This window comes from Mus pahari, chromosome 14 (assembly GCF_900095145.1).
Source record: "Mus pahari chromosome 14, PAHARI_EIJ_v1.1, whole genome shotgun sequence".
In the NCBI taxonomy this organism is placed as follows: Eukaryota; Metazoa; Chordata; class Mammalia; order Rodentia; family Muridae; genus Mus; species Mus pahari.
Genome location: NC_034603.1, coordinates 86,938,575 through 86,965,023, shown reverse-complemented (window position 1 = coordinate 86,965,023; position 26,449 = coordinate 86,938,575). Strand labels below are relative to the sequence as shown.

At 49.9% G+C, this 26,449-nt stretch overlaps 1 protein-coding gene across 1 annotated transcript in view; it reads right to left on the bottom strand.

Moving 5' to 3' along the window:
• Rptor (regulatory associated protein of MTOR complex 1) overlaps positions 1-26,449 on the bottom strand; it is a 294,655-nt gene that overhangs the window by 84,897 nt on the left and 183,309 nt on the right. The window contains exons 8-10 of the mRNA XM_021212174.2: positions 20,994-21,094; positions 20,412-20,556; positions 6,155-6,230 (exon numbers count right to left, since the gene is read on the bottom strand). Coding sequence (XP_021067833.1) covers positions 6,155-6,230; positions 20,412-20,556; positions 20,994-21,094 — 322 coding nt within the window. The remainder of the gene's footprint in view (positions 1-6,154; positions 6,231-20,411; positions 20,557-20,993; positions 21,095-26,449) is intronic.

Below are 26,449 nucleotides of genomic sequence, written 5' to 3'. Positions count from 1 at the left end.
GGAAGTGTGGTGGGAACATATTGAGAGGAGAGGGGAGAGGAGCTGAGGTCATGTCTGAAGTCACACTGTGCTCTAGTTTCTAACACCCATGAGGGATAGCTGCATAGGTGAGGGCAGAGTAGCCGAGTGGGCAGAGCCAGCACACCATGAGCACCAACACCCTAGCACATAACCATGGAGTAGAGCTGGAGCCTTTTGAGCAGCATGGAGGCTCATTAAGTCAGAGTCCCAGAGGGCACTGGAGAGGCTGGGAGGGAGTCGCCAAGATCCCTCTGTTCCCATGCTAGCATTACACTCACAGGAAAGGGGTGGCTTGGGGGCGAAGGGAGACAACAGGATTGGGAGATTCTGGGAAGCAAGGGGTCAGAAGCCTGTGCAGTTTCTCATTCTGCATGTCACCCACACTGCCCCACAGAGCTGCCTTCCGTGGGCCAAACAGTTCAAAATACTGCCGTGTCTTGTTCCCATGCATATTTTGGGGGGTAGAGGGCTTTCTCTTTTCCCTGGGGGAGATAGCTGTATCCATTAGCAGTGTCCCTGTGAGCCTGGTTGTTCGGGGGAAGAGTTGTGCCTCCAACCTGCATCACGCCTTTTCTGAGAACCCATCAGAGCCCAGGCCCCACAGTAAAGGCCCAGTGACATGAGGGTCATGAAGTTTACCTGCCACTCAGAAAGGCACAGGGCTCTGTACCATCAGTTCACACAAAGAGCTCATACTCAGGGCAGCCATGAAGCTGGAGGGCAGCTCCCTAAGTGGTTTTCTCATTTTCAAGTAGGAATTGCTCACCAATTGTTTTAAAATCTCATTACGTGCCTCCTTCCCTCCAACCCACAGCATCCTGGTACTTGCCAGGAAATGAGAATCACACACACTCTCTCTTCAGTCAGCTTCTGTTCATGGGTTTTCATGGTGCTCACTGTGGAGTGACCATTCTAAGCAAAGAGACAGTGATTCCTGATCTAGCCACATGTGGCAGCATGTATTTGTACTCCCAGCATAGAGGAGACAAAGGCAGGCGATGCCGGCCTGGTTTACACCGTGTGCTCTAGGCCAGCCGGGGTGACACAGTAAAGGGTGTGAGACCCTTTCTACAAATAAACTCCCAACTCCTTCACCTAATCCTGACCAGAGAAGAGAAGCATATCTTTGCTAAGTGTGGAGCTAAAGCCAAGGGAAAACATTGGTTCAATCCACACACCATGCAGACTGCACAGGCGGCCATGTGAGCACTCAGAGCTGGCAATCAGGCCAAGCCTCTCAGGTGATTTTGCCAGCAGACCAAAAGGGAACAACCAGGAAGAACTGAGGGATGGCATGCAGCTGTAACCGCCTGTCCAGTCGTCTCTGACTGCACACAGACATGCTGCTGCAGGTCTACATGGGGTCCCATGAGCAGAGGCCAAAGTGAGACTCAGGCAGGAGCAGCAGCGTCCTGCTCCATGGCAGTGCTAATCCAGCCGGGTTTATGCTGTGGATACTGCACTGTGCTGCCCTTTTCCCCCTTCTGTTCTCCCTTAGCTGGGCCAGGTGACCTGAGCTGGGGGGTGGGGGGTGGGGGCGGAGCCTGTCATTTGAGTCTGGTCACTGAGTGAAGAGACAGTGATCTCCATGGTCAAGGGTGTTTACCCCACCCCTTGTAAAGACACCAGAGCCTGCAGAGGGACCTCTACTTCAGCTGGCTAGCCCAGGCTTCCTGATGGCCGGGATGTCCCTCCTGCCCCCTCTTCCTACCTTAATAAGCACCAATTTGAATGGAGTTCTAATTCCTTCCTAGCTAGAACCTGTCACTTCTGTTAATTCTGAAGACTAATATGTACATTATTTAGACAAGTTGACATGCAAAATTACTTGCAAGCAATACACATACAAATAAAACCAAACCAAACCAGAATTTAGCTGTGTGGCTCCAACAATGATAAGATTCAGTATTATACAGAAAGCAGCATTCCCCAATTCAGTGCACAACACTCCCCCAGCTCAGTCTATGCCCAGCAGGTTCTCTGAAGAAATGAACTAGCGAGTACAACATACACATGAGAACACTAAAGGTCAGAGGTAACAGAGCAGTCTTGGAAAAGAACACAGCTGGAGGACAACATCTGTAGATGCTCAGAGTCAGCAGCTTCAGCAACATCTGTAAATGCTCAGAATCAAAACTATGAACCTAGTGCCTGGACAAAGTGCCCGACAGAACAGAGCACAGAAGCTGGAAGTAGCTCACACAGTCAGTCACCAGGTCCAGTATGACCACACTCAGAGAACCTGCTGCTCCAGTCCACACCTCCCATGCAGGGATCATGGCAGAGCTCTGAGAGTAACACAAAGCTCTGGAAGGGAAGACAACAGCATTTGGGGATGCTACCTCACATGAGTCAAGATGGCTTTGGACAAGGCAGTAAAGGCCCAATCATTAGAAAAGTTTTACTAAGTAGGAATTTGCTCAACAAGAAGAAAAGGTAAAACATGAAAATGTCATCTGCAGAGTAAGAGACACTCATCCACAATGAGACAACGAACATCAACAGATCCACACCAGCTCAGCAGGAAGATATATAAAAGACAGACCTCCAGAAGACACGAAACCACACTCTGCTAACACTGGGGACACATGTCACTCTTTGCATAGAACCAGTCTTCTATAGCATAAGGACTACAAACCAAGGACACCATGGACAGATGTCTAGTAGCATCTACCAAACACACATGCAAGTTGGTGCTGTCCTACCAGCACCTCGGCAAACAGCACTGTGCTCCCTAAGCACATACAGGAAACAGCCACACCAAGGACGTGGTCAACCAGGTTCGAGGACAGTGTAGGAGCGGGCTTTCCCAGATCCCAGAAGTGAAGGTAAATAGTATAATACAGTAAGAATGACTGGATCCTCACGACAGCAGCATTTTAGACTCATCTGGATGACTGACTTCCCCTTTGCCTCAAGCTGCCCAGTCCCTGGGTTCAGGCAGCACTGTGAGGATCTCAAATGGACACTCATGGTCATGGCACAGGAAAACATTTGGAGTCTGCAGACACCATTATTCTTTCTTCTGTGGAAAGGTCTTATAGGCCATATCACAAACATACTGTTGGGTGGAAGTAGTCAGACACAAAGAGCACATGCCCTGTAGATCTCTAAGGGCTCTCTCTCTGCATGGTAGCAGATAGGCCAAGGCTGCAAAGGGAAGGAGCTGCTTAATTTGTGGGCTGTGTATGAGTGTGTTAAAGTGGTGAAGATTCACCAAGCCATAGATGTATGAGACATATGATTTTCTACTCGTATTCTATACATTCAAAACAAGGGGAAAGATAAAATAAAAAAAGTTCCAGCATGGTTCGGATCAGCTGCCTCTATACCTTGAAGTTCCCATAATGCTGTATACTGATTTCATGAGGTCAGGGATAAGGCAGTGAGAGCCTTGGTAAAGACACCTGGCAAGGAGCACAAGGAGCACAAGGAGGGCAGGGCAGGGCAGGGCAGGGCAGGCAGCACAGCACAGCACAGCACAGCACAGCACAGAACAGCACAGCACAGCACAGCACAGCACAGAACAGCACAGCACAGCACAGAACAGCACGCTGTCCTATAGCTGAGTGCTCATCTCCTAAGCAGAGGGAAGCTAGGATCCGAAGACAAAAACATTCAAGTCTTTTTGGGGGGGAGTGGAGGGGGTGTTTAGAGACAGGGTGTCTCTGTGTAGACCAGATTGTTCTTGAACTCAAGAGACCTGCCTGGGATTAAAGATATGCTATCATAACCCAACAAGATGAAGCTCTTCTTTTCTTTTCTTTTTTCTTTTTTATCTTCCTCTGCAGTTTTTTTTAAAGATTTATTTATTTATTATATGTAAGTACACTGTAGCTGTCTTCAGACACACCAGAAAAGGGCATCAGATCCCATTACAGATGGTTGTAAGCCACCATGTGGTTGCTGGGATTTGAACTCAGGACCTTTGGATGAGCAGTCAGTGCTCTTAACCGCTGAGCCATCTCTCCAGCCCCTCTTCTTTTCTTTTTAAAATTTTACTATATATACTATTTTATTTATTTTATGTATGAGTGCTCTATCTGCAGGTAAGCCTGCAGGCCAGAAGAGGGCATCAGATCGTATTATAGATGTCTGTGAGCCACTGTGTGGTTGCTGGGAATTGAACTCAGGACCCCTGAAGAGCAGTCAGTGCTCTTAACTGCTGAGCCATCTCTCCCGCACCACAAGATTAAAGTCTGAATGAGATTTTTCCAGACATCCATCTGCACCAAGAGGCCCTGTCCCTCTCATGAGAGTACAAGCCTCTAGGGCCACTGTGGTTTGCATGGCACCTGTCATGGTCTGCCATGAGCCAAGTGTCATTCTCTATGGAGGTTTGTGACTCTGGAGGAGACTTGTTCCTGCATCAAACAGTTTATGGAAGGCAGGCACACAGGCTTTTTGTTTGGAAGTTGAGCAGTGGATACTACATGCACCAGGAAAAGACAAGACAAAAACAAAACAAAAAACAAAACAAAACAAAAAAACCAGACAACCAAAACCACCACCACCATCATCACCAAGTCACACACAGATATACAAACAGAAACAAAGTGAGAGAGAAACACACACACATAAACACATGGAATGAGCCAGCCAGATGTAGACATATACACCCAGAGACATACAGACACACACACAGTGTGAGAGAGAGACACACACACACATCACATATACAGAGACAGATAGATACAGACATACATATACAGACATACATATACATACACATACCCACACACACACCCACACACACCCACACACCCACACACAGACACACACACACAGACACACACCCACACACACCCACACACGCGCTTCTACCCCACATGAAAAGTACCATCAGAACTCACGGGTGAAGCTGCTGCTCAGAGCCCTTCCAACCGTGTTCTAGGCGTCAACGTTTGTGTAGTAAAATGCTAGCTCCCTCGACCCAAACGAGCAACAAAGAGTAGAACAGTATTGACAAACAGGACCAAAAGATCTATAAAAGCCTTTTGCCTCATCATTTTATCCTCTGAGCACACTTGGGGAGCTGGCATAGCCTATGCACACAGTGTGCCAGTGTGTACCCAGGCCCAGGCTCGATTCTGTAGTAGGATGGTGATAGACGCTAGCCACACACACAGGAGAACAGAGTTCCCACAGGCTGCAGGTTTTCTACTCCTGGCTCACTGATCAGTGGCCAGCATTCTCTGGATAGTGAGCTGTACAAGAACAAATGAGGGCCCGTCACATGTCACTAACTTCTACCCTATCACACATGTAACTTCTGCCCTAAGCACTTTAGAGACACTAACTCAGACGTCACACAGTCCCTTAAGCTGGGTTTCCCCAGATTCCCTTTAAACAAGGAAACCAGGCTGTGTGTGGTGGCTCACGCCTTGTAATCCAGCACTCAGGAGGCAGAGGCAGGAAGGTCTCTGAGTTCAAGGGCAGCCTGGTCTACAGTGTGAGAACCAGGACAGCCAGGATGATGTAGAAAGAGCCTGTCTCAAACAACAAATGAGGAAATCAAAGCTCAGAGAGGCTGTCTCATGACACACAGCACACTGCCTGGCTTTCTTGGTCTTGAAGTCCAGTGGCTTCTTGAATAGTGTTGAGTGGACCTTGTGCTGGTGACAGCCCAGTCCCAGCCTCACACTAGGCCTTATGTCATCTCAGCTTCAGGAATGGTGCTGTGAGCTATGCTCTTGAGGTCAGGGGCAAGGACTCAGTCAGACCTGGTGTAAATCTCCCTAAAGGAAAAAACCAAGGGAGTTTTCAGAAGCTGCTAGGAAGGCTCTGGGCAGGGCCACCCACTTGTACACGCCACAAGTGGAATCAGGTACAGTGTGTGCAGCTGCTCAGCTCCCTCCTGCATGGTTTGAGGCTGAGGTAAGTCGGGGAGAAGAGGCGCTGGCTTATGAGAGCAGTGCATCAGGGCAAACAGCCTTTAAAGGCTAGCCACCTCAGAACCTAACGAGACCCAGGCTGACCCGAACTTGAAAACTCTTGTTGGCTGCATCTTTTATTCCAGGTAGGTGAACTAAATCCCTGACTCCCAGAATTCTGGGTGCTACATGAAGACCAGGTCTCTACAATGAAGGACCAGGGTCCCCTGGGGAGGGGTCTTCCTGAAGTGGGGACTCACCCTGAAGGCAGTACCCTCTTCGATGATGGTTGGCAGCTGAGAGAGGCAAATGTCCACAGCAAGGTCCCAGGCCTGCCTGGGGAGAGAACAGAGGGGACCCACATTATTAGTTAAGCAGCCTTAGCATGAGGCCTGCACAGGGATGGGCCTCAGGGCCAATAGCACAGATCCCTCAGCTAGGAAGGGCTCTGTTAGGGGCTTCAGAGCTGACCAGCTGACAGAGCCTGCCATCCAGGAAGTCTGGAGAGGAAGAGACCTGGCCAGTGCTATGGCTCACTCCACCTGCCTAGTGTGACACACTTCTCTCCAGAACAGAAAGGATGACAGAACTCTCGTGGTCTGACTCCATCATGACCTTTCATAACACACAGCCTGCTTACTCTGAGTATCTGGGGTTCCTGTGGTGGCTGATGGGATAGCCTGGGCAGAACAGGGCACTTTGCTGGAAACATCCCAGTCCGCAGGGCAGGTGGAGTCAACATGCTCCACACCCTATGCTGCTAGCATGGTCAGGCCCTAGCATCCTCCTGCCTGCATGGTTGGGACCTGGTCTGGACTCAAGAGGCTAAAGCTGTGTTGGTGGCGCTGAGATAAAAGAGGACAGGCAGACAGTCTCTCAGGGCACCAGGTACTACTCAGCACTCTGACAGCACATCTGTGCCCAGTAGACAGCTCTGTCTGCGACCGCACCAGGTGGATACCCACTCCCTGTTCTCCATCAAGCCAGTCCTCGGACTCCTCCTCTGTAGTTCTGAAGCTCAGGAATGATTTATGCAGCTTCATAAACGCTTCCTCTTACATAATGGGGGACACGGGGACTCAGTGTCTGGGAGCAGACTGGCTGCACTTACATAAGGCTCTTTGCCAGATGCCCCTCCTCCCAGGTTCCTTCTGAAGGACCTGGATGGTAGATGGTGATGGGGAGGACAGTAGTGTTGTGGGCTGGGGCTACACAGGCTAGAGAATTTAAAAGCAGGTTTTGATCTTGGCCTGAGTATGTATGGAATATAATTTTATTGATTTCTTATAGCTTTTTAACTTTTAATTATTTTCAGACTTAGAGGAAAGACCAGCAGCACCGTTTCCATGAGGGTGAAAGTTACTGGCATGGTGCCATTGCTGTCGCCGAATCACTTGGTCACTACACACCTGTCTCTCTCATGAAGCTCACAGGAAGCTCCTGTAGGAAGCACTGTGCCACATCCCCCAGTGCACACTAACTAGAAACGAGGACCAGGTCTTTCAGTCCCTCTGCGCACAGCTTTAGGAATCCAGGCTCACCCCGGTTTCCTGGAAGCATCGACGAGATGATCCAGAGCTGGCCTACCTCAAGTGCAGGTTGAGTAGGCCTGTGGCTTGCACAGACCTAACCTGCTGTTCTTCCCTCTTTACTGAGCCGCTGCAGCCTTTTGTTATCCTATGAGCAAACACCTGACAAAAAGCATTTTTGGGGAGAGGGATTTATTAGCCTCACAGTTTGAGGTTTTCCACCTATCTGCAACAGCTGGCCATGTGGAAGAGGGAGAGAACAGCGGGCGGAGGCCTGAGCAGGGTGCACAGAGGGAGCCCGACAACTCAGACCCTGTACAGCTTAGGAGCACAGCAGGGGGGACATGGCCCAGGAGCTCAGGATGGCCTGATCTGGGACTTCAGGACAGCCCAGGCAGACCGGAGGTCTGCAACATATGGCAGTCACAAGAAAAGGCGGCCAGAGTGGAGCCCCAGGGGTCCCTTAACCATTCCCTGGTGTAGCTGGCCATACTTCCAAGCCTACATGTGTAAGCAGCCCAGGGTGGCTACTTAAGCAACTTTGGAATATGGCTCTCCTGCCATAATGCCTTGTTGTGTGTGGCACAGAAGATGCTACCTCTTCTAACTGTTCTCTCAGTCCAAAAGCAGCTCTTCCTGGCCCTCCACTTCTAGCACCCAGGGCTACCATGCTACTCTGTTTGTCTTCCGTGTGTGTGTGTGTGTGTGTGTGTGTGTGTGTGTGTGTGTGTGTGTGTGAAGCACGGCTTTCTTCATTCTCCCTCAATGATGTCCTCAAGTGCCATTTAAAACAGACTTTTATCTTCCTTCTTTGGTGACCCTGGTTCTATCACTGGACAAGTAGTCATGTCTGAAATACACCTGACACTTCCCAGCCAGTTTCTGGAGTCCTTAGCATCTCCACAGTCATCACTAGGCATCCCCTCTCAATCCTAGACCCTCTCCTGTACTCCCCCTGGCTGCTCTGTGGCCACAAGAGCCACACTAACAGACCCCACTCCATCCCACCTGCCTTTGCAGAAGTCATCAGCGCTCCAAAGCTCCTGTCTTGTTCCACCAGTGGAAGGGAACAAAGCCTCGTGGTTCCCCAAATGTTGGTCTTTGGCATGGCCACTCAGCAGGTCTGGGGCTATAGCTCTACGTGGGTCTTGTCTCTCCAGGAACCAGCCTCACTATCCATGAAATAAAAAGTGGTGCTATCCTCCCTGTAGGGTCCTGAGGGATGGGGAGATAAGGAAAAGGCCTTGGCTGAGCTATACACAGGTGAGGGGCAGTCAAGGCCTAGCACTTGGCATGAATCCCAAGCTGAAGCTCTGTGCACATGGGCACAGCCACATGGGGGCACAGTCACACGGGTGTCAATTTCTCTCATCTTAGGCAGATTTTGTTTTTGGAATAGCAATCTCTTCTTCCAGGCGATTTCCTGGGAAACAGAGATTCCTGTTCTTGCTCCTCAGACTAATGAGACTTTGGGCTGGAAGGTAATGGGCACATTTTTTTTATGTCTCAATAAAGGACCAAGACAAGAATGGAAACATTTACATTTCAGGGTAGATTTAAGATGAGAAGTTACTCCGTTGGCATCCCATCCCCCCATTCCCGCCCTACTGTCCACAGATCACACAACCATGCAGCCCTTCCCTGCTGATAGGATTAAGAGGCAATCAGGAAATAATCAAAAGTGGCTCCAACTTTGGGCAATAAATAGCTCCCAGATGGTCAATAAATGCCTGACCGCAGGCAAGCGGGTACTCAGCAGCATCAGGGGAGACATCTACTCTTTGTTGGGACAGAAGCAAAGTCAATTATTGCAATTAAACTCTATAAAGATGCCTTGAGTTTAATCAAATGAAAAGTTTAAATTTCAGGAGTTAGAAAGGTAGAAATGAGGGGAATTGGAGCTGGGAAGCAGGAGGTGTATCCGGCAGCTGGCTGATTCGACCAGCCGGAGCCCAGCATGACCACTTTTGGGCCTAAGCAGAGAGGAGACTTGCATACATCCAGCACTCAGCAGCCATGCTGCCACGCCACTGCAATCTTGAGGCAAACACATTCCAACCCACACACATTTGACCCTGTTTGGCATGATGGCCTCTACTGAGTTGTGACCCCACCTAGGTCTCACATCTGGGAGAGTTGAAGCCACCACACAGTTCCTTCATCAGTAAGTCAGCTCCAGGGTTTTCACTTGTGTGAAAGGCTTGGTAGACACTGTTGAAATGAGCAAGCCAGCAAAGGGGCTGTGGCTTAGGGCGAAGGGACAGTACAGAGAAGCTGTGAGGATACAGAGAAGCAGCCTCTTCAAGAAACCAAAGAGAAGAAAACCTGACCAAGAGCATGCAAGGCCACTGGCAGACAAGTCCTGGGCCAGCTCCCTGGGCTGAGGTGAGATGGAGAGAGGCATTTCTACAAGGCAGAGCATGCCGGGCACCCTGGGGACCCTCTCTGGGCCAGACCACACAACTCCAGCATTTCCCATCAAGCTGTAAAATTATGTAATCATCTCATCCTTAGCACAACTGCCCTCTGATGAGCAGAAGCAGACGTTGAGTAAAGCTGGCTGCATTTTCTCAGCTAAAATTCAACCAGTCTTGCAGTCTTAATTTGGGATTCTTAGGTATGGACAAGAGGAAAAGCAGTTTATAAACCCAGTGATAACATCGGTGCTGTACGCCGGTGCTCTGTGTGGCACCTAGGTACACCGTCTTTCTCTATGGCACCAAGCGCTCACATCAGGTCTGTGTGTCACAGAGGAGGAACAGAGGTTGGGGAGAGGAAGGAGAGTGGCTGGACGGAGGTGATGGGGCAGGCTGGAGGGTACGGGACGGGGCCAGCCTGATCTGAACTGGACTTCCTCCCTAAACAACAAGGAGTGCAGGACATTCTAAGCTGTTGCTTGAGTCACCACCAGGAAGAGCCTGGGTTTTCAGGAAACTAGCTTAGGATGGCAATCACCCAGGCAGTGGGTTGGAGGAAAGCCTTCCCGAGCTAGTGTGGGCTCCATCTGCATTGATCAATCACAGCAAAAAGCACAGGTTATTACCACAGAGAAATGCAGGGTTTCAGGACCCCTGAAATTGAGAGTGAAGGAGAACGACTCCCTGATGGCTTTGCATCAAAAATTAAACAGGAACTACGCTCTGAGTATTTCATCATCGCCTCCCCACCCCCGCCAGGCAGAGTGCACAGCCACATTGTTGTGCTTCAGCCTCCGTTCTTGTTAGGCTTTGTCCCCTCCCCCACTAGAAATGCAGCCTCTCCTTCACCACCCAAGGATATAATAACCAGATTTTAAATTATTTATTCCAAAGCCTCTTTTCTGCCTACCTTTCCTGTGAGTTCCCCGGGGATGTCTGTACAGCCATCTATTTACAAGGGAGCAGAAGCCCTGAGCACTACGGGAAGAGTTTCATCACTTGGGGTGGCAGATGGCAGAACTGGAACCCACCAGTCATACTTCAGAGGTGAGGCCCGGCTAAGGCCTGGCAAGAAGCCCAGCTCAGCAGTGGTTTGGTCCTCGGGTAGAGCTAAGGAGTTGCTGAGGTGACTGTGGCTCCCCATCTCTTCCTTTCTCCCTCCCTCCTTCAAGGGTCAACACTTCTGTTAGGTCAGGCCAGTGAGGACAGGACTGCATGCCCAGGTGTCAAAGGGGCAGAAGCAGTGATGAGCCTGTCCCACAGGGCCTCCCATGCCCTGAGATGTGGCCCTGGAAGCCGGGGAGATCTATGGAGATGGTGGATCTACAGGACAAGAAGGTTTACAAACCGTCTAGCCTGTGCTACAGCAGGAAACTGCAGGAGAAAGGCCAGTGTGTAAAGCTGCGCGTGGGATTCTGGGAGCTTGGACACACAACTCATTCCAGAGGAAGACAGATAGAGCATGATCCCACTGACCATGTGGGTCTCGCAAAGGTGCTCAGGGGCACACTCTAGATGTACAGAGTAAAAGTGCTTAAGCCAGGGACAAATGTCTTTCTCCTCTGTGGGCTTAAGTATTCTGTGAATGACTCATAACGGAAACAAAGATCACCGACAAGACGGAATGAATGGCTTCCTTCTTTTTGTTCTACCTGGGACTGTGATTGTCTGGCCTGGCTTCTCATTGTTTAGTCTAAGCAAAGAAAGCTAAGCACAAGGAAAACTTGTCCCTCGGGGAAGGTGCCTGTGCCTCCAAACCTTCCATGTCAATCTCTACCTTGGATGAGATGACCCTCTCTTACAGCCCCCACCACAATGGTGTCGTGCTATCATAAGGGTTTCTAGCCTTCCAGAAGGTCCTCTCATGCTTAGTCCACTAGACTCATTCACAGTTCAGATTCCAGGGAGAGTACTTGGTGAGAGCTATGTTGGAATGTGGACAGCTCAGTTTAGCATACAGGAAGATTCTGGAACAAGACTCACAACCAGATGCCTCAAGCAGTAGTGCTTCTTAGTAACAAATGCGGAGAAACCATCCCGGCTACACAGGCTGGGGGCGAGGCAGTACAGAGGCTAGTCTCTGGGAAATACAAGTCACCCAGGACCCAAGGAGGAGGCAGGAGGGAGGCAACAGTCACTCCCTTACCTACCACACACCCCCATGCCCACCACACACCCCATGCCCTCCACACACCCCCATGCCCGCCACACACCCCATGCCCTCCACATACCCCCATGCCCGTCACACCCCCCCATGCCTATCACATACCCCATGCTTGCCACACACACCCATGCCTGCCACACACCACCTCAGGCCAGAAATGCCCGAGGTGGTCCAGTAATGCCCCTGACGACCAAGGGAAATGGAGAGCTTTTCTGAAATGGGGCTTGTTGTACATGGAGCCTCTGATATCCTGGTAAGTTTTGTCAAGTAACATTCCAAACTGAAGGACCCTCCAAGGCAGCCTGGCCAGCAGGCCACACTAGGCAACGGAGGCAGCGGGTAAGGGGATTATACTGCACTGTCAGTCTAGCACATACAGTAAGGACCGGGAAGAGGACGGCTAACCAACTGGCTCCTCTGTAGGTTGGGGTTACTTGTAACTTAGTTTCTCAAGGGTTTTGGTAGCAGGGAGACCTCTGGGAGAACTGGGCTGTGGGCACTGGGCCACGCAGAGACTACGGAGATTGCTCTCTATTGAGGTCAGGCTTACCCCTCCAGGCCCTGAAGCTGCCTTGCCCCATGGAAGCCAGGAGGCTGCTAAGCCCTGATCAGTGCATCTTTACTGTGCTGGCCTTATCGGTAAAGCATCAGCCTGCCCCCAGCTCTATGCAGTCTCTCTGAGAGCTGGAAGCAAATGTCTACACTGGCCACTGGTCAAAGTGGCCTCACCATGTAATTCCAGCCCAGAATGGGATTGACTAGTGTTTACTTTCTCACTCCACTCACTGTCACTACTGAAAACCCTCCCCAGAGAACACATGTCAGAGGCATGCACGTCTCCTCCTGGAATCACATCTCACTGGCGTCTGTAACTAGGACCCTTCAAATGTACTTATTTGGCACGTCTCAGCATAGAGAATGGAGCCATGATGTCAGGCAAGATTTCAAACTGGAGAGGACTTTCAGATACTGTTCAGACTACATGGGCTCAGGAGGGAGGGAGCTGGCCAGAGCCACTGGTGACGCCTTCTTGTCACTGTGCACAGCTGCTTCATGTCCAGGATGGCTGCTGTGCTGAGGTGAGGGGCACCTGAAGCCTGTGTCTTACAGGCAGACTGTGAACTGCATGTAGACTATGGAAATGGATAATATGAATCTAAAATGTTTTGAAGAATACTATATTAGAAAAGCCGGGCGTGGTGGCGCACGCCTTTAATCCCAGCACTCGGGAGGCAGAAGCAGGCGGATTTCTGAGTTCGAGGCCAGCCTGGTCTACAAAGTGAGTTCCAGGACAGCCAGGGCTATACAGAGAAACCTTGTCTTGAAAAAATAAATAAATAAATAAATAAATAAATAAATAAATAAATAAATAAATAAAAAATACTGTATTAGACCTCAACATTAAGGAAATCAGGTGATGATACATGAAACACTGATTTTTGGCTACTTACCATAAAATGGAATGGTCTGATTGTTTTCTGTGTCAGGGTTAATCTGACACTGTGGGCAGATGGCTAGGACTTGGCCACAGGACCTGTCTTGCTATGCCTCTGGCTGTGCACTTGTTCTGTTGGAAAGGTGTGATGGCTTGTATATGCTTGGCTCAGGGAGTGGCACTATCAGAAAGTGTGGCCCTTTTGGAGTAGGTGTGTCACTGTGGGTCTGGGCTTAAAACACTCTCCTCACCCTGGCTACCTGGAAGTCAGTCTTCCACTAGCAGCCTGCAGATGAAGGTGTAAAACTCTCACTCCTCCTGCGCCCTGCCTGCCCGGACACCGCCATGCTCCTGCCTTGATGATAATGGACTGAATCTCTGAACCTATCAGCCAGCTCCAATCAAATGTCGTTTTCATTAAGAGTTGCCTTGGTCATGGTCTCCATTCACAGCAGGTACATCCCACACATGCTCCCCCGACTGTCAGCTGTCCAGTTGCCCTTGGTCATGGTCTCCNTTCACAGCAGGTACATCCCACACATGCTCCCCCGACTGTCAGCTGTCCAGTTGCCCTTGGTCATGGTCTCCATTCACAGCAGGTACATCCCACACATGCTCCCCCGACTGTCAGCTGTCCAGTTGCCCTTGGTCATGGTCTCCGTTCACAGCAGGTACATCCCACACATGCTCCCCCGACTGTCAGCTGTCCAGTTGCTCTTTTCCTCCCTCTTCTCTTTTGAGTTCCATGGCAGGTTTACTGCTACAGAGTCCTAGTGCACACTAGGGAAGCCAAATGGCATCTGTATTCAACACCCACATGTAGGATACACAGGCGCCCGAGTGAACTAGGGAATTAAATGGGGGGACTGAGGTCCTCAACTCTGCTTAGGTGACGAGTGTGGTATGTCCTGGGCATCCACGTTTTTCATCACATGTTCCTTGAAAAGCCTGGCTTCATCTTCTCTACCTCCAAATAAGGAGTTAAGACATGATGGGCATACCCCAGCGTCAGCTATCTTTTCTCTCACAGCCCACTCAGGTCACTTCTCCTTGAAGCTGCTTTCTACTCTGCCTGTGACCCTTTCCTGGCAGTCATCCCACCGCCCAGCAGCACTGAGCAAGGCAGGACCCGAGGAGGCTGATGAGAACACACTGTCGCTCAGCCAGCAGGTACTGTGTACCTTTGGACAAGTCATACCCTTTTGGTCCCTCATCTTAAATGCAAAGTTAAAAAAATATTGTGTGTGGCAGGGGAGTGTGGTGAGGATCTGTGAGGCCATGTGTGCTGGGCTTCACGGAAAAGAGTTCAGGTGCTAAGTAAATGGCAACCATTTTTTCCCTTACTTGAATGCCAGCTCTTAAACCTGCACCCAGGAACATCCTGCTCCTACGATGACAGCAGCTAAGGACACTCAGCCACCAAGTCCCATCTACACTGGCCTCTCTCTCATCACCACTGCCTGGTGCATCTCTCAGTTCCCAACAGGTCCTTGTCTGGGCAGGCTTGCTTTCTGAGGGGCACTCCATCCTGATTATCTAACTGCTTCCTCTGGCCCCAGAAGCTCAGGTGCGTTCTCCTCAGCTCACCTTTTGGGGAGCGAAGTGAATGCCCTGGGTACAGCTTAACCAGTGTAAAGTCCTGGGTTCGACCCCTATGAACTCAAAAGACAACAGAAACTGTGTAAGACCAGAGTCACTTGACACTGGTCCTCCTGAGCTAGACCACCTCTAATCCATCAGACACCGCATAGTGATCTTTACAGGAGGTTCCCCCCACCCCAGTTTTGATCTCTGCAATCCCTGCTGTAAGCAACATAAAATAGAAGTTGACACCTCAGAAGACATTCAGAAGAACATCAGCATCTATCTGTAGGACAGGAAATGGAGGCCCAATAGGATCTGAAGGCTCAGCCATGCATGGGCCAAGGGAGAATGAGAAAGGTGCACCCCAGTCTACATCCTACAATGGATGTTCCGCCTGGAGCAGCTCAAGGACCTGCCAGAACCTGCTGCAAAACTTGTCTTCCAGATGGCTCTCCCTGTTGCTGTACCTCTGTTGGGTGGAGGGCTAGCATTTTTGCAGCTATTCATTACCATAAAGGCAGGGAGCACTGCAGTCCTGACGGCCACAGACTCTGCAGGGCACACCCAGTCCTCGCATCACTGATGTGCAGTGGAGCTGCAGCTGTCCTCACAGGGAAGCCCTGCTTGCAGCTGGGTGGCTCACTGGCTGTGCAGTGGTACTTACAAAACTCTGTCTAATGGATGTGAATTAACAGCAAACTTGGGATTCTGAGAGTCCTTTCCACATCATTTGGAAAATATGGCATGGGATGGAGTCTAGGTACAGCCCTTAGGGAGTTTACTAGTTACGCTTTTATCATGCAAAGAATAACCCCGTTATTCCTTAGGTTTGTTTCTATGTTTCATTTTATGACAAATAATGCCTTAACTATAATGATTCAATTAAAAAAAACCAGCACTTACTGTTTCAAAGGAATAGGAAATCTCCAAAGAGGCCTCTAATTTCAAAGGAATCTCCAGCAGTTTTTAAGAGATGAGTGTCACTGCTGTCCTGTCTGAAGCCTGCTGTGACTCTCTTCAGCCTTTTCTGTGTATGACAGAGACTGTGGCATGGAGAGCAGTTGTACTGTGGACACATGCAGTGTCATTTAATGTGATATTTAACATATATTTTATATAACAATACGAGAGAGACAGAAGCAGAGAGGCAGAGACCCCCTACCCCTCTGTGCTCAGCTTGCACTTTGGTCAGGGATGTTAACAGAGACACCACCAGCCTTCCTGCGTGCCCTGCCCTGTCTCTCATAGTGCCTTATCTTAGGCCTGCTGAACTAGGCTCCTTATAGAACTGGGCCTGCAGATCATAGAGAGCTGCAGGGCAAGGTGGACTGGGTGGGTGGGGGGAGTATGCTGGCGAGGAAGGCAGGAAGAGGAAGATGGGGTGCAGGAGCTGCAGAAAGTTACAAGGGTAGGTGGAAGGTGGAAGTGAGGTGCTGACTAGGAGCAAGCTGGTCTGGGCAGGGGTTGGTGTCAGCGTCAGAGACCATGGTCAGCAGTGTTACAGCAGGGTGAGGCCCCGAGTCAGCGGCTCTGGTGCCCAGCATCAAGGGGAGGAAGCACCAAGATGACTGAACAGTTTTGAGAACAGGCATTGCCAAGTCCTGTTCACTTCCAACATCCAGCTGAAGTGAAAGGACGTTGGGCTCTTACCCAACAGGAGGGAGGAGCTGGCTGAAAAATGGGCATCTGGAACAGGCACAGGGTAGACACAAGGTAGACATACTGTCCCTTCCGGTGGCCTCAGCAGGCAGCCAAGACCCAGCTGTGAGCCACAGCAGGTAGAAGATGCAAGGCTCTCCTTAAAGCTGAGAGCCAAACAGCAGTCCCCACGCCACTTCCCACGACTACACTCAGAGCGGACCCACCCTGGGTGTGGCAGGAGCGGCTGCTGGGGCCATGCTCATCTGCTCATCCAGCTGGAGTCTCCACATCCTTGCCGGGAGAGTGGCAGGAGGGCCATGCAGGGCCTCCTAGGGAGATATTGGGCTTGCTAGCTCACAGTGGACTTGAGCCTCTGAGGAGGACCCTGCCTAGAGGACCTGTTCCCATAGTATATACTGATAAAGTGATATGTGATACTTGCAGCAAGCAAGCAGTGATAGTACCACTGTGCAACTGTTGGCCATAAAGACCCAAATCAGCTCTTTTCCAACTCCTAAACTTTTGTGTAGGGATGCTTGGAGAAACGGCCTCTTACAGGAGCATGCCCATCAGAAGGAGCCACCTGCAAACACTGTATAAGACAGAATATTTTCTTTCAGGGTAAATCTTTGTTTCAGCAAATCTCTTCTTCCTATTTGTAAAGGGCATCCTGGTTTGCCACGAATGCTCCACTCTTTACACTGAGGCCACACAATTGATTAAGTGGTTCCTTCTTGGCCCTATCAATGGCCTATGTTCACAATGTGGGCTTGGATCCAGCACACACGATGTAGCACTGGCCCTCTTCTACTCTGTGAAAAGTAGCTCCAGGCTTCAACTGGTGGGACCCACATCTGCACTCCACTGCAGATCCTACATTTCTCCATCTTAACTTTCATCACCTGAACTGTCCAGCTAAGGGGGTGGGGAAGGAGGTACCCACTCCGACTCTTTTCCCTTGAGGTGAGGTCGCACCACAGAGAAGAGCATCTCCTCCTCAGCTGAGGAGCAGGTGCTGCTGTGGCATGAGATGCAGGATTCTTCCCACGGAATGCAGCCCCACCCAGCAGCACTGGAACAAGATCTGTGGAAACCTGCATGCTAAACCCATAGGGGAGAAACGGAGCCATGTCTTCTGATCTACAGGGAACTTGCTAAGACGGGTACTGGGAGGGTCAGTTTTCAGTGTGAGAACTTAGAAGTTCTTATCACAGAAGTGCCCAGCATGTTGAGGAAGGTCCCCCAAAGATAAAAGTTCCCTTGCCCAGTTGTGTGCAGACAGCTGTGTTCCCAAGGCCCCTTCCTTGTGGAAATACAAAGGTTAAGAGCCCAGTTTAGCCCAGTTTCTCATCCTCAGGGTGGGTGGAGCCAGTGTTGCAAAAACTGCTGTGGGACTGGACTTTTTCTTCTATGCCTCCCAACCGGAGCTGCCCCCATTTGCTGCTGCTTCTCCCCACCCCTCTGTGTGTGTGTGAAACTTCACACTCGAAGTCTGAGGCTGGTATCAGGGATCTTCTCCTCTACATTATTCTCTGGAATGAGATCTCTCACAGGGATAATTCCAGCCGAGTCTCCACAACCCCTGACATTCACACGCCGAGTCCTGAACTTCAGTCTTCCTGCTTGGCAGGCATTGTGAACACCTAGCCATCTCCCCAGCCCCCCTTCCATTTCTTATAATTATCTTTTTTAATAAAAATTCTTAGTCAGAATAACAGATGTAAGGAAGGTGGGTATTTGGAGGATGTGCTCTCTCTGTGCAGCGTTTACAGTACCGACCCCCAAGTGATTATTTACATGTTAGAGAGGCTCTCTCCTCCCCTCGGGAGTGCACGGCTGCTTCTTCCTAGCACCCCACTTCCGCTCTAGCCAAGCCGTAAAAGGATGCAGACACATGGGGGCTTTGTTTTAATTTTTGCTTTATTTATGTATATAAGTGCTCTGTCTTCTGTATATCTGCATGACAGAAAAGGGCATCAGATCCCATTATATATTGTTCTCAGGCATCATGTGGGTGCTGGGAATTGAACTCAGGACCTCTGGAAGAACTAGTGCTCTTAACCACTGAGCCATCTCTTCAGCCCCAGTGAGACTTGTGTTTTAACATTTGATGTTTACAGTACATGTGAGTACTGGACACTACAGATTTTATTTAGTTTTGAATATGTAAGAGGCAGTGAGTTTACAAACGTCTCATTTCTTTAGGATTCTAGTGGTGGGTGAAAATTGATATGTCTATTAAAAAACCTGTCTTTGCAAGATTGTACAAAGGTCTTTACGGTTAAACAGCTCTCTTACTTATGTGAATGAAGACTTGTCATTTCATTTTGGAATCCACCCTCTCCATTTATGTGGAGAATGCAGCAGTTGGATGTAGAATGTCCCACAAAGGGCCATGGCCAGATTGGAAGGACGCTAGAGCAATGGGGCATGCTGTGGAAGGGAAAGCTGGGACCCACACCCTTCCCTTCCCCTCTGTGCTCTCTAGTTGGCTATGAGGGAACAATTTGCTCTATCACGTGCTCCTGCCAGCAAGTGCTGCCTCAAAGACAAGGTAGCCAAAGACCATGCACAGAAACCTCGGAGGCAGTAACCCTCAATAAAACTTTCTTCCCTGTAAGCTGACTGTCAGTTATTCTGTTAAGTAATGGAAAGTTAAACCAGGCATGGTGGGCATTCATCTTTAATTCCAGCACTCAGGAGGCAGAGACAGGTGAATTTCTGTAAGTTCAAGGCCAGCCTGGTCTATAAGGTGAGTTCCAAGGCTAGCCAAGGCTTCAACAAATCTAAAATAAACCTTAGAAGCTGGAGAGATGGCTCAGTAGCTGAGAGCATTGGCTGCTCTTCCAGAGGTCCTGAGCTCCATTTCTATTACTCACATGGCAGCTCATAACCATCTATAACTGTAGCTCCTTGGGATCTGATACCTTCTTCTGGTGTACAGACACACATCCAGTCAAAATACCCACATTCATAAAATACATAAATCATTTTTTAAAAGAGTAATGGAAAGCTGACAACCCAAAAAACCATACCAAATATCTTGAGATAGGTTTAGATTCAGAATAATCTAATTGATTTTATGTGTATGAGTGTTTTGCCTGCATGTATGTCTGTGCACCATGTGTGTGCAGTGCCAGAAGAGGCCAGGGAAGGTCGTTAGATCCCTTGGACTAGAGTTACAGGTGCTGTGCACACCACATGGTGTTGGTCGACCCCTTTCTCCAGTCCCACACTGTATTATTTTGTTATGACTACTGACACAGGCTATGGCCACAATGAACAGTGATTAAAGATCACAGTGTGTGTGTGTGTGTGTGTGTGTGTGTGTGTGTGTGCGCGCGCGCGCGTGCGCGCGTGCCACACGATGGCTTTAAATGTTAGAGAAATCCTGTATTCACTTAATAAATTGGGTCAACTTCTTTCTCAGTACAAATTCTAAAAAGGCCAGAAGGCCCTTATCTTGGCTGGCAGTTTAAGAAGGGGTATGGTCCACCTCAGTGGGGGAGGCATGGCTTCAGAGACAGGAGTCAGCTGGTTATATTGTGCCCATAGGCAGGAAAGGGAAGGGACAGGAAGTGGGAGCTGACGAGGAAAACCTCAAGGCCTTTCTTCAATCACTCATCTGGTGTCACACTTCCCCAGATCAGGGTACTTTTATGGTTCCAAGAAGCCCACCATTTCAAAGCAGCCAGGCATGCAAACAAGGACCCAAGCATAAAAGAATTGTCAGACAGACACACTTACCACATGGCATGCATGTATGTCGGGGGGAGTCGCGGGCTGCTTACTGGGGTGCAGTTATATGACCTCATGATTCTTTCTGCCAATAAAAAATTTCTAAACAAACTTGCCACGAGCAGGTCCTGTCGGAAAAGCTTTTGGAAGAGATCTGAGGGCAGATAAAAAATAACAAGGAATCTTCAGTGATTTGTGCCCAAGACTGGAAGCCAAAAAAACACAAATTCTCTCCCATCAAAAAATATTACACACAAGTTGAGACTGACACACACACATTTCACACATACACACATGCACATATCAGCCTACATATGAATAAGTACCCCAGTCCCAGCCAACCTATAAACAAAGCAGGGACTCTGGTTTCAAAGGTAAGGGCAGTGCCAGCATTTATTCAGGAAGCTGAGCCTGCGGCCTGCTGGGAAAGCATTACTGAGCTGAGAGCAAGGCTGACGCCCGCCGAGCATCAGACCCTTGGTCCCTGAATGCACATGGCCATGCCAGCCTCCTTAGGCTGGTCTGCTCTCTTTGCTATTTCCAGTCCCTGTGAGTTTCCTCACTCGTCATGATTGGTGTGGTGTCTCTCACCCCGAGGGAGCACATTCCAGGCGATGGTGTCTGTAATGGCTGTGAAGATCCAGTTCAGTTCACCCAGAGGGGTTCTCCGGTCATTCAGCCGGCCAGGAATCCTAGACAAGATGTCATTTGCATTAGTGCTACTATGGCTACTGAAATATGCAAGGGAGTCAGATGTGGGAACAGACCTTGACAGAGAGGGAGAGCCTCTCGCTCAAGGAAAGTGGGCAGGGCTGTGGCTGGGAAGGCCTCCTAGAGTCCCTAGCATTCCCACAGTTCCCACATGTCTTCTTGAAGGAGACAAGAAACTACACAGGCTCACCCTCAGCAGTTCCTACTTTTCCCTCTCCATTGAAGACACACCAACAGTTTTCCTGTTGCCCTCGTGTGTGTGGACAGAGAACAGCTGCCAACACACAGCTGCACAGTTCCACATATGCAGCGCAAGCAAACGGGGCTCAGGGCACGCATCTTGTGCTGTCAGGGGATCCATACATTTCAGTCTTCCTCCACAGTCCTGTTCAGGTTCCTCTGCTGCAGAAGAGCTGAGGAAGAGAGTTCTACCCGGCACAGCCTACTCACCTTGCAGTCAGAGTACCAACCAGTGGGAAGGACGGATGAGAGGCACACAGCATGTGCATGCATGGAAGGCCAGGCAGTGCAAAGGCTGCAGACACTCAATGGAGAGACTGGGGAGGGGTGGCTGCTTCCACGATGGAAAGGGAGGCGAAGGAAAGCTGTGCTGAGTGCTAACCCAGGAGTAGAAATCTGCATCCTGACAGGGCAGAGCATCCATGTCTGTGGCAAGCATGTGTCCACTGGAGACCACAGCAGTTCAAAGCCCTAAGGTGTGGGCATGCTTCTTTCTGCTCTGCAGCAAGCGTAATTTTACCCACTAGGTAGCACGTTTAATTATATCTGACTAGAAACTCTTTCTTCCTCCCAGAAGGAAAATGTTCACAGTGATTTGGTTTAGAGACTAGAGTGTGATTTGCTATTTATAAGGTGGAACAGATTAATAATTCCCATTATAGTCACCTATTGGATGGTATTGTCAGTAAGAACAACTCAAAGACAAAGACTCAGGAATAGAGGTGAACAGGGCCAGGCTACCTACCTAACACAGCTATACTGAATAAGCTCTTTCTTGTTAATAATTCCATTTGGTTTAGAAACAAAAATATTTCCTTATATTCAAGGTGGTTTAGTGATAGGGCAGAAAAGGGTATGTGGGACAGATGACATTTACATCAGGTTTATTTCCAAAGGCTGGAATGCTATCACAGAGCCCAGTGCTGAGCATGTATGGGGACCACTAAGTACCCAACTACTGAAGAGAAAGCAAGGCTCAGAGAGGAACTTAGCATGGGGTGTTGGGGACTGGTTTGCCTTACACTGACCATGGGGTCCTCCTTACTGCTCTTTACCGTGGAGGGGTGTGTGTGTGTGTGTGTGTGTGTGTGTGTGTGTGTGTGTGTGTGTAGTAGCTGGGCCCACCATCAGCTGCTTACACAGGACAGGGAGGTACAGAAAACTATAGGAAAGATGTCCATTCTCCCTGGGGCTTCTCCCCACAGAGCTCAAAGAAAAGACACGTTTGCCTTACTGTGAAAACACGTCCAGCAAGGCTCTCTCTCCAAGCCCTCAGTGCTCTCTAAGGAGCAGGACAATCACCACCGTCTTCGACAGCGTATCCTCACTGCCTCCTACCGACACCAGTTTCAAGTATGCAGTTCCCCAAACTACTTTTCAGTGGTTCACTAGTACCCACTGGAAGCTTGTCCTGGAGGTGACCATTTACCACACTGAACTCAGCCTCCAGCATGACGGACACCATGAGACTTAGACCTCTAGCCAGGTCTTCCCGGTACAGTGAGCCCTACCATAGAATAGACAGTGTGCCTAGCCACTCAACTCAAAAGTACCTTGAAGAAGCTGGGAATACTGTGCCACCCACCCACAGTAACCAGCCCAGCACCAAAACACTATCTTCTGGTGAAATCTCAGTGCATCGGCTTATACGCAGTCCTAGGTGTAAACAGGAAGGGTCAGAAAAGCTTCTCTTTAGATGAGTGACCACCAAGCACCTTAATGGGCACACTCTTAACAAAGGTCTGCTGTGGCTCCCTCTGCCTCACTCTAAGCAGCAAGCATATACTTAACCACCCTGGATCACACCATTTAGAGAAGGTTCAAGGAAACTATGGCAACCTTCAGGGAAACAAAGAGCATCCACACTGGCAACATAAAGACTCTTGTCTCTATCTCAGTGCATAGCTAGGAAGACATCAGTCAATTCTCTTTTTCTACTACAGACTAGGGTTTCTGTACGTTCCTGGCTGTCCTGGAACTCACTGTGTAAACCAGGCTGGCCTCAACCTCACAGATCCATCAGCCTCTGCCTCCCGAATGCTGGGATTAAAGGTATGCACCACTACTAGGCCTGGTCTGTCAGTCAGTTCTCTCCTTCCTTCCTGCCTGCCTGCCTCCCTCCCTCCTCTTTTCTTTCTTTTCAATTTCAACCTCCCACCCCCAACATATGTGAGTACATTGTCATTGTCTTCAGACACACCAGAAGAGGGCACTGGTTCCCACTATAGATGGTTGTGAGTCATCATGTGGTTGCTGGGAACTGAACTTAGAACCTCTGGAAGAGTAAGCAGTCAGTACTCGTTCCGGCGGAGTCACCCCTCTATCCCCTATCAGTCAGTTCTAAACTGGAAACTACTGAGTCTCCAGTGGATGTACTCAGGCAGGGAGTGGTTTCATGACAGCTGCCAACGGTTATTTGTGAATACCTCAAAAGTGCAATATGTCCTTCCTTCTAACAATCAAAGGAACAAGTCAAAAATGGCACAGCCAAGATCACACTCAACACATGCAACGAGAGCAGTAGGAAGAGATTCTGTGCAGTGAGGAGATGCACTTCCTATTATCTGAGTTGAATATGTGAGAATCCACTTGAGACTCCCATTTCTTTGCCTGTATTTTGGCAGCCTTGGGTGGCACTAGGAAGGTGAGTCCCAAGGTGACAGCATCCTGGGGGCTGGTGCCTTGTGCAGTGGGCAGTGTTTGGGAAGAGGTATAGGGCCTCTAAGAACCAGAGAGGCTGTGAGCATGGATTGTCTCCAGACCTAGAGTGTTAACAGGAAGAGCCCACATGCCTGCAGTCAAGTGAAGTCCCCATCTGGGAATGTGAACCAAAGCTGTTTTCTCGGCATTGAGAAGTGGCTGGAAGATTCTCTACCCTAGCCTCGGTCCTTGACAGCCACTGTGAGCAGAGCATGAGTTGTCTGGGTTAGGATCCCACAGCAACCTGACCCCACCCCTCCCCCAACCCCAACCCCCAATTTCCCCTGAGATTGTCATGAAGACATAGGCAAAGAATCTGCCCAGTTGCTGCAGACAGATCAGTCATGTTGACTGAGTACCTGTCTAGTGGGCGAGCAGTGATGTGGCTGCCGGCTCATCTGCAGACAGGTCCTTCTTGGGATGACGAAGGTAGAAGTGAGCCTACTCCTCACTTTGGAGCTGTGGTTTCTGTGCCTCACAGGGAAACTGGGAGCCTATCTGGATCATCACAGGCTACAGTGGGACCCAGAGGGATCCAACCTGAGACCACACCCCATTCAGGAAGCTTCTCTAGGCCCTACAAAGTCCACTGACAAGCACAGGGGCTCTTTTAAAATTTAACTCCTCAGTGCTAACCAAGGACAAACTTAATGTGGAAAATGATCACAGGATTGAAAGATGAGAAGCCAAACTCTAGTCCCAGCTGTGCTGTGGCTGGGCAACTTCTGCATCCTGTGTCTCGGCTCTGAGTCACAAAAACTAACCTTATGTGCGACACACACGGGACTAAAATAAAACAGGTCACACTTGCACAGCAGATGCCGTGGCAGCCAGATACCTCCTTGGCAGGGGCATGCCGCCTCCTCAGCTCTCCCTCCCTCCCACTGTTGCTGTCTGCACGAGGGCTTATTCCCATCTTGTTCCCATCTTCCCACAGACACTGCTCCCTGCAGCTCTCTGTTTCCTGCCAGGGCTCATCTTCCTTGACTTCAACACCCAGGCTATTGTTGGCTACCGGCTGCCACAGAGTGACCACTTTTAAGTGTCTCCACTGCTATGCACATGCTAACTTCAGGGTGGGGCCACTTCTGGAATGGCCATCTGGCATCATCTTGGGCCACACTCTTTTCATCCCCTCCCCCCCCCCCCATGGCCCTTGTCATGACCTCTGCACTCACTCAGCAAGACTGTCCACTTCCCTTCTTCACCTAGTTGACAGATAGGCCGTTACAACAGTGGTCCTCCAAACCTCAGGGAGAAGACATTTCTGGCTCCACGCATCCATGCCTATGAGCAACACACCAATCTGGGTCTCACTAGCACAGCCTTCCCCACCTACTCCTCCTCCATGGGGCTGCACAAAGCCAGCCTCTACAAAACCCTATTGTTTAGCTGGGTCCTGACACTCAGACCAGTCGTGACAGGCTGGCTACCGACTGGAGACTGCAGCCATGTGTGTCACTGAACACGGGTCACCTCCCAGGGCCTCCCAGGAAGGTGTTCTCTTCATTCTCACAAAGTGGGGCTGGAGGCCTTGGGGAAGAATAACTGGCCACACCCGGCCTACCATCTGCCTCACAAGGTGCTGAGGACTAGGAATAACTGGACCAGGGCTGCAGGAGGTAGGCTTACAGCAAGCTGATGATGCCCAAGTCTCATTGGCCCTCGTGAACCAGAGCTCCCCCTGTGCTTGCTCTCTCCTTCAGAGCTAGAAAACTACAGGGCAGCCAACAGCAAAGCAAGTTTCCCCACGGCTCAGTCTGGAGGGTCTTCACTTAGAATCTCTAAGGACTGCAGGCATCTGTAGCAAGATGAGCAGGAGAAGAGCAGGTTGAGCTCGCCCCAGCTAGACCTGGGCACGAGACATGGGGGAACATGCAGGCTTATGAGGGGTCCAATACACCCAAACAGAAAATTCCCTTCTGGGCCTCGAAACCATCACTAACCGAGCAAGTTGAGGGCTGAACGTGCTCAACCTGTTGTTACCACTCTCCATCCATTCTTCCCCTGGCTGGGCCCAGAGCCACATCACAGTGCTGGAGATGTCAGAGCTGGCCTCTGTCTATCTGCTTATGCTGCCCACGCTCCTTCATGGGTCAGAGTCTCTGGCTCCCCTGGGGCCAGGTTCCACTCAGTGTAGCAGGATCTCCATCTATTCTGTGTAGCTCAAGATGCCCTGGGCATCTTAGTGGAGACAGCTTAGTGGAGCTCCTGCATAACCTTCAGATCTTTAACAAATCCACCTCTGAGGAACTCAGGCATTCCTCGAAGCCCTTGCTTGTGTTCTTTTTATTACTTAGTCACCGTTGCTCCTCTATGCTAATCTCCTCTGTAACTAGATAATAAATTTCTATGGGCAATGGCTTTCGTTCCTCGATATGTATCAATCTCCTTAT